At 47.9% G+C, this 8,919-nt stretch overlaps 1 protein-coding gene across 3 annotated transcripts in view; it reads right to left on the bottom strand.

The window, feature by feature from the left end:
- Positions 1–3,789, bottom strand: part of C14H10orf143 (chromosome 14 C10orf143 homolog) — a 37,668-nt gene extending 33,879 nt beyond the window's left edge. For 2 of the 3 annotated variants that reach the window (XM_084996789.1, XM_084996788.1), the window contains exons 1-2: positions 3,644–3,789; positions 3,243–3,328 (exon numbers count right to left, since the gene is read on the bottom strand). In XM_084996789.1, the coding sequence (XP_084852915.1) occupies positions 3,243–3,328; positions 3,644–3,746 (189 nt within the window). In that variant the 5' untranslated portion in view covers positions 3,747–3,789. The remainder of the gene's footprint in view (positions 1–3,242; positions 3,329–3,643) is intronic. The other variant, XM_084996790.1, reaches the window with a different exon arrangement.
- Positions 3,790–8,919: the final 5,130 nt, after the last annotated feature.

Genomic DNA, 8,919 nt, shown 5'->3' on the forward strand with positions numbered 1-8,919 from the left:
AAAACAATGTTGAAAAAGAACGAAGTTGGAGGACACTCACTTCCAGGCTTCAACACTTACTACAAAGCTATAGTAATCAAGACAGACATGCAGATCAATGGAATAGAACTGAGAAACGGAAAAAAACCCCGGTGCTGGGGCAACTAAATGGGTAGAAAGAATAGTCCTTTCAACACATGGTGCTTGGACAGCTTAATACCTACATGCAAAAGAATAAAGGTGGAATCCCACCCCACACCACATACAAAAATCAACTTGAAATGGAATGCAGATCTAAATGTCAGAGCTAAAACTATGACTTCTAGAAGAAAAAAAAGGAGAGGATGGGAGAATAATTTTGAAAATCATGTTTCCAATAAGGAAGGGACTTGTATTAAAATACATAAAGAACTACTACAGCGTGACAATAAAAACACAACCACCCAATTTAAAAATGGGCAAAGGATCTGACGGACGTTTCTCCAAGTAAGACATACAAAGGCCGAAGAAGCACATTAAGAGATGCTCAGCGCCATCATCATCAGGAAAATGCAAATCAAAACTACAAAGAGGTAACACTTCCCATCCCTTGGAAGGCTGCAAGTGAGAAACGGATTAAGTGTGAGTGAGGATGCGGAAAGGCTGGACCCCTCTTCCACCGCTGGCGGGAATGGAAAACGAGGCAGCCGCTGCGGAAAACAACTTAGCAGTTCCTCAAACGGTTAAAGCTGGTTACCATACGGTCCAGAAACTCCACAGTATGTGCCCAAGAAAAACGAAAATATTTGTCTATACCAAAACTTGAACATGAATGTTCACAAAAGCATTATTTGTAACAGCCAAAAAGCCAGAGTGTATATCCCAATAATGATATTAAAAAAGAAAAAGTAAAAAGCCCTGAAACAGCCAATGAATTCAGGCATCCTTCTATATTATTTGTAAAGGACAGTGACAAGGAAGGAAAAGAAGATGCAGCACAGGAAATAAGGGATCTTGGATCAACTCAGATGAAACCCGAAAAGACACCCACTCAATTGTGAGCCCAGGCAACTCAGGCATGCTCTGCCCAGAGAACCGGCTCTTGCTCTTTTTTTGAAAGGAGAGTTTTCAGAGAGATACAGGCTGAGTCGAAATGAATCTTCAGGTGTCCCAGGCAGACAGTATCAGTCTGAAGCCTTTGGCGTGGTGAGCGTGGTGGACAGGGGCTGAAAGGAGCGAGGCACTGCGGGCCCCTGCGTCACAGGGTCCACAAACCAAGGACTTCATATCTCTTTTCTTATTTCAGAGCCTAGAAGAGAGCTCAGTACATGACAGGTGCTGGAAAAGCATCTCACCTGACAGAAGTGAGAAACACGACGGCTACTGAACTGCTACACGTGTTACCTTGTGAGCTAATCTTACCACAATCAAGACACTCACAAGAGTGACCGGTTTGGCGTAAGAATCACTCACAGACCCAGAGACAGGTCCTGGGAGCTGAAGCTCCTCAAACACCACGGGTGGGTTTAATGCACGAGGTGTAGAGCCACTAGGCTGTCAGAGAGGCAGGAAATGAGCTGCACTTCCCAAGGAGCCAAATTCTAACGGGTGTGTGTGAGAGAGCGAGAATGGAAAACTTGGGACAAGACCTTAGAGACTTTCTTGAACTCAATCTGGATTATGAGATCAAAGACTAGGACGCACTACAACATAACAAGAACTTGACCACATCAGGAGGTAATACACAGCACAGCAATAAGACAGCACCCCCTCCGTCTTTGGTTACCCTCAGGAGGTGTTGTGACCTCAAACGGGGCACCTAATTCCAGCAATTCCAGATCACTCAGGGTTTCCTCTAGTAAGCCTTCCCTGTTCTCTCTGATCCATAATGACCTCTGGCTCCCCATCCCTGACAGCCCGTACCATCACACTTTTCATCCTTTTATGACCATTGAGGACTTGGTTTCCAAGTCTCATGTTTTCCTTCCACGAGCCCCCCATGGGAAGCTGTATAGCCCAGGGGTTAAGAACAGGCTCTGGAGGCAGACCTCCTGCGCCACCTGCTAGCTGTGTACCCTTGGGCTAGTTGATTAACTTCTCTTTTAGCTGCTTCCTCATTGGTAATACGGGCACTATACAGACGGTTGTGAAATTGATAATCCACGTGGTCCCCACTCAACTACTAGTAGTTCCTGCCACAACTCTGCAAAAAGTCTCAAAGACATAAAACTCAGCCTGGCCCCAGGAACTCCCTGCTTTCTCCTGTAGTCACACACCACTCCTCCCTCAATGACAGCAGCACCGCACACTCAGGTGCTCAAGGCATAACCCAGGAGCCACGCGGACTCCTCCCTTTGCACAACCTTCCACGGCCCCTTCACCAGCAAAACGTGTCAGTTCTTCCTCCAAAATATACAGCCAAGTTTGGGTACTGTCACCATCTCACTCTCCTCTCTGTCGTCGCCTCTGTCACCCTCCTCTGACCACTATCTCTTTCATTTCCCACAAAGGTGCTCTGTGCAAACAGTAAGCTCTTTAAATGCCAGTGCAATGGTGCCACTTTACTTCCCTTTGTCTGGATGAAGACACCAGGGCATGGTGGAGCCATGAGACAGAAGGAAAACGGGGTCCTAAGATCTTTGATTTAGGTACCACCTGCCCTACTTATATTTAGGGGCTCTGTGTTCCACGACCCTGGGCTCACCTCCCTACTGTTAGGTAGGGAGAATCAAACCTCCATCTGGTTTCAGCCAGTATGTTTTGACCTTTCTGCTACACTAGCTTAACCTATGCTCTGTAATCTGGCACAAGGAATGGGGTGCTGCTGTGACAGAACATAAGTGACACTGGCTTCATGGTCAACCAGTGGGTAGTGAGGAAACAGATACTGCAGGGCAGAAAGCTAGCCACTCTAGATATGCTGTGCAAAACATTTGTGAAAAACACTGCCTGCACTAACTCGGAAGGCATATCCTGTGCAGATAAGAGCCTGTATGTGAGGGTGAAGCAGACACAAAAAAATCAAATGCTCGATATGCAGGCAGCTCGGTGCTGCTCTTAGAAGGAACTATGAAATAAACGAGATGGAGTGAGAACCAGTCAATTCGTTAGCAGAGGCGCTGCTCAAAGGCTCTGCACTCCTGCTCCAATCGCAAAGGACTCCCTTCAGTTCCCTAAAAACCTAAGTGCTTCCTACCTATGTTCTCCCTTCAAGCCTTACACAGACCTGATTACCCACCCGCCCCAATCTCGATCAGGGCCCCCCACTACCAATCACCTCTTACCCTGCTCTCCTGCAGCAAAGGACAGGCATATCTGCTCTCGTGGCACCCAGCCGGCGCCAGCACGTGGAGGCGCGACTTACGAAGAGCTGCGAGCAGAATGCAGGACACCCCCTGACTTAGACACTGAGTCCCGGAGACCTTGCAGGGAACGCGGCGCGCGTTTGAGAGACCCTGGATCTCCAGTGCCCCGGGGCACCCGGGTCCGCACCTCTGCGCATGCGCGGCCGGAGGAGCGCCCCGCCCACCCAGGCCCCGCCCACCACGCTCCGCCCCAGCAGGTGTGCGCCGACCTCTCCGGCCGGGCCTCCTCCCCAGCAGGACACCAGGAGACTCAAGGCCCGACGCCCCGCCCAAGGCCGCCGCCTTCCCTTTCCTAACGCCCAAGCCCCGGGGGGGCTCACCGCGTCCCCCGGAACCTGCAGCTCCTCTGGTCTCCGCCGTCGCCACCCGCTCAGCGCCACGGTGTCCATGAGGCCCCAAGCCGGACCCTGCCCGGCCTCTCATCCCTCAGGCAGCAGGATGCCGCTTGGCCAACTCCGCCGCGTCCACGCCCTCTCCGCCCACGTGCCCCGAGGGAGCCAATGAGGGGCTGGGGGCGGGGCGCCGTGAGGCGCGCGCGAGACCCGCCGGAGCAGGGCCGCAGGCAGGAGTAGCGGAAGCCAGAGCTTTCTGGAGATGAGGGCATATCTGCCCCAGGCCATTGTTTCGGGAAGAGGTCTGGCCAGTCACCGCTCCGAACACTGCGTCGGCCGTGGGGCTCTGAAACCCCTACTCTTAGGGTCCCGCCACGAGTCTACCACAGATCTGGGATCCACTGGATGAGCGCCCGCCTCCTCTCTCTTGCGATTGGTCGCTGCCCGCGGTCTTCCTGTGGCTGGTTGGCTGATAGATGGCCCAGCGGGCCTATCGGCCTGGGAGGACCCGAGGCGTTTCTGGGAGTTGTAGTACACGGAGGCCGCCTCAAGTCCCGGCGGGAGCCGGCACCCAGGCAGCTGTAGAGCTACGGCCGTCTCCTCCAAACAGGTTTTTGCCCCAGAGCACTGTCGCTTCTCGCCCTGGCTTCCTGCGGCTGCAGGCCTGAGCTGCTCGGGCCCCCGGGCTGTGCCGAAGGGGAAACTGAAGCCCCGCGCTGTGGCGGGTGGGGGGTGGACTAGGGATTCCGGCTGTGCGCCCTTCCCAAACCGTGGGCGTGGTCCCCGCCTCTGCTTGGTGCGGGGCTGCAGGGCGCACCTCTCTGGCTGCAGGGTGCGGGACAGGCCGGAGCGTGCTCGGGCTCCGTCGGCCCCCGCGTCCCACTGCGGAGCTCCCGGCCTGTCCTGCCCTACAGTGCCGAGTCCCAGATCCTTTCTGGTTCATTAAAATTGGTATAAGCCAATCCTTTGTCAGTGATTGTCTGGTGGGTCTGTTGAAGGCAGTGCTCTGGGACAGATGTTCCTTAACTGTTTAAAAAAGAGGTAGGCGAGAGTTCCCATTGTGGCTCAGCGGGACCGGCTAGTATCCATGAGGATGCGGGTTCGTTTTCAGGCCTTGCTGGGTGGGTCAAGTATCCCGAGTTGCCTCAAAGCTGTGGAGTAGGTCGCAGATGTCGCCTCAAAGCTGTGGAGTAGGTCACAGATGTCGCTAGGATCCAGGAGGCTGTGATGTAGGCTGTCAGCTGCAGCTCCTATTGGACCCCTAGCCTGGGAACTTCCATATCCCACAGGTGCGGCCCTAAAAAGAAAAGAGTGGATGGTTGGCGGGCTCTGGCTCTTTCCTGCTATTGCTGATTCCTGGAGCTTCTGCAGCCTTCTTATCACCATGAGGGCAGCTGGTAGGAAACAGTGGAAAGTAGGGGAGCATCTAGGCCCCAACTACCTGAAGCTTCTGAACCATCCCCAAACCAGCTGCCCATGAGTCTCCAGACTTGTTGCTGTGTCTATTATTTGAGTCACTGAGTTTACCATTCGATGCTTTTGGAGTCCTCTTTTGTTACAAAGACCCGTCCTTATCAATTGCAATGAAATGCATGAATCATTTGGGCTACTTGCTGCAGTGATATCCAGCCAATGAAGTAGTGGGTTACCTCAAATTTCTCATTAATGAAAGATGACTCTTATGGTATTCGGAGGATTCAGTGAGACACTTATGTATAAAGCATTTAGAACAATCCCTGACACAAACCAGTACGCAATATGGCTAGTACACCTAGGGCTATAGGAGCTGCTACTAGTTAATCCTGTATCAAAAACCCTTGGGACCGTCCAGTTACAAGGTAAGTTCTGGGCATAGTATATGTCATGGTATAACAACACTGTATTGTCCCTTTGAAAGATGGCAAGAGTAGATTTCAAAATCTCTCACACACACAGACAAAATGTAACTGAGGTGATGGGTGTGTTAAGTGATTGTGGCAATGACTTTGCCGGGTACACATAGAGCATTGCCTTGTACACAGTAAACTTACACAACGCCAAGTGTCAGTTATATTTCGGTAAGGTGGTAGGGGGAACCTTGGGGCCAGATGTGGTTTTGGAATTCAGAATTTTTTGGATTCTGATTTAAAGGGCAGTATATTGAAACACCTTCATCTTCTGGGGAAAAAAAAGGTCTTTCTGCAGCAAAACGGAATATTGGAGTTCCTGGTGTGGTATACAGCAGGGTCAGCAGTATCTTGGGAACACGATCCCTGGCCCAGCACAGTGGGTTAAGGATCCAGCATTGCCGGAGCTGCAGCTTAGGTCGAGACTGTGGCTTAGATCTGATCCCTCCCTGGCCTGGGAACTCCATATTCCTCGGCCTCCACAAAATAAAAAGCAAACAACAAACTGTGAATATTCACAAATATTTAACTGACATGGGATCTATAAAGGCTACGAATAGTCTCATGTTCAAATGAATTTGCTACAAACTTAGGGGAAAACATCTAATTTTTAGAACTTTTTGCATTTCAAAACTGAAAATAAAGTACTATTATGGACCTGTATTACTGCTTCTACTTTAAAAACTCTGCTTGTAGAGAAAGCATTTGACAAAGCCCAACATCCATTCATGATCAAAATCCTTACCAAAGTGGGTACAGAGGGAACGTACATTAACGTAATAAAAGCTATTTATGACAAACCCTCAGCAAATGTAATACTCAATGGAGAAAAGCTGAGAACCTTTCCACTAAAATCTGGAACAAGACAAGGATGCCCACTCTCACCAATGTTATTCAACGTAGTACTGGAAGCCCTAGCCACAGCAATCAGACAAACAAAAGAAATAAAAGGCATCCAAATTGGAAGAGAAGAGATAAAACTGTCACTGTGTGCAGATGACATGATACTATATATAGAAAACCCTAAGGGCTCAACCCAAAAACTGCTTGAGCTGACCAACAAATTCAGCAAAGTAGCAGGATATAAGATTAACATTCAGAAATCAGTTGCGATTCTGTATGTTAACAATGAATTATTAGAAAAGGAATACAAAAATACAATACCTTTTAAAATTGCACCCCCAAAAATCAAATACCTGGGAATACACCTGACCAAGGAGGTAAAGGACTTATATGCCGAGACTAAAGAACATTAATCAAGGAAATTAAAGAAGATGTAAAGAAACGGAAAGATATTCCATGCTCCTGGGTTGGAAAAATTAATATTGTAAAAATGGGCATATTACCCAAAGCAATCTACAGATTCATTGCAATCCCTATCAAATTACCCATGACATTTTTCACAGAACTAGAACAAACAATTCAAAAATTTATATGGAAAAACAAAAGGCCCAGAATTACCAAAGCAATTCTGAGAAATAAAAACTAAATAGGAGGTGTAACTCTCCCACACTTCAGGCAATACTACAAAGCCACAGTCCAAGACAGTGTGGTACTGGTACCAAAACAGACAGACAGACCAATGGAACAGAATAGAGAACCCAGAAATAAATCCAGACACCTATAGTCAATTAATCTTTGACAAAGGAGGCAAAAACATAAAATGGGAAAAAGACAGTCTTTTCAGCAAGTATTGCTGAGAAACCTGGACAGTTGCATGCACATCAGTAAAACTAGAACACCCTCACACCATGCATGAAAATAAACTCAAAATGGCTCAAAGACTTAAATATAAGACAAGACACCATCAGACTCCTAGAAGAGAACGTAGGCAAAACATTCTCTGACATCAGCCTTACAAATGTTTTCTCAGGTCCATCTCACCACAGAAATAAGAGAAAAAAAAAAAAAAAAAAAAAAAAAACCAATGGGAGCTAATCAAACTGACAAGCTTTTGCACAGCAAAGGAGACAACAAAGAAAACAAAAAGACAACTTCCAGAATGGGAGAAAATAGTTTCAAATGATGCAACTGACAAGGGCTTAATCTCTAAAATATGCAAGCAATTTATACAACTCAAAAGCAAAAAAGCCAATGACACAATTGAAAAATGGGCAGGAGTTCCTGTCATGGCTCAGTGGTTAACGAATCTGACTAGGAACCATGAGGTTTCAGGTTCAATCCCTGGCCTCGATCAGTGGGTTAAGGATCCAGTGTTGTTGTCACAGACACGGTTCGGATCCCAAGTTGCTGTGTCTGTGGCGTAGGCGGCGATTAGATCCCTAGCCTGGGAACCTACATATGCTGCGGGTGTGGCCCTAGAAAAGACAAAAAAAAAAAAAAAAAAGGGAAGAAGAAAAGAAAAATGGGCAAAAACATAAATAGACATTTCTCCAAAGAAGATATACAGATGGCCAACAAGCACATGAAAAAATGCTCAACATCCCTGATTCTTAGAGAAATACAAATCAAAACTACCATGAGGGAGTTCCCGTCGTGGCACAGTGGTTAACGAATCCGACTAGGAACCATGAGGTTGCCGGTTCGGTCCCTGCCCTTGCTCAGTGGGTTGAGGATCCGGCGTTGCTGTGAGCTGTGGTGTAGGTTGCAGACGTGGCTCGGATCCCGCATTGCTGTGGCTCTGGCGTAGGCCGGTGGCTACAGCTCCGATTAGACCCCTAGCCTGGGAACCTCCATATGCCGCGGGAGCGGCCCAAGAAATAGCAACAACAACAACAAAAAAAAACAAAAAGACAAAACTACCATGAGATACCACTTCACACCAGTCAGAATGGCCATCATTAATAAGTCCACAAATAACAAGTGCTGGAGCAGGTGTGGAGAAAAGGGAACCCTCTTGCACTGTTGGTGGGAATGTAAGCTGGTACAACCACTGTGGAAAATACTATGGAGTTACCTTAGAAATCTATACATAGAAATACCATATGACCCAGCAATCCCAGTCTTGGGCACATATCTGGACAAAACTTTCCTCGAAAAAGACACATGCACCTGCATGTTCATTGCAGCTCTATTCACAATAGCCAAGACATGGAAATAACATAAACGTCCATCCACAGACGATTGGATTAGGAAGATGTGGTATATATACACAGTGGAATATGACTCAGCCATAAAAAAGAACGACAGTGCCATTTGCAACAACATGGATGGAACTAGAGACTCTCGTACTGAGTGAAGTAAGTCAGAAAGAGGAAGACAAATACCATATGATATCACATATCTGGAATCTAATATACAGCACAAATGAACCTTTCTACAAAAAAGAAAATCATGGACTTGGAGAATAGACTTGTGATTGCCAAGGGGGAGGGAGTGGGGTGGATTGGGAGCTTGAGGTTAATAGATGCCTTTGCA

This window comes from Sus scrofa, chromosome 14 (assembly GCF_054392235.1).
Source record: "Sus scrofa isolate SSC_HxYL_T2T_F1_AM1 chromosome 14, Sscrofa_HxYL_maternal_Yorkshire_Landrace_v2.0, whole genome shotgun sequence".
In the NCBI taxonomy this organism is placed as follows: Eukaryota; Metazoa; Chordata; class Mammalia; order Artiodactyla; family Suidae; genus Sus; species Sus scrofa.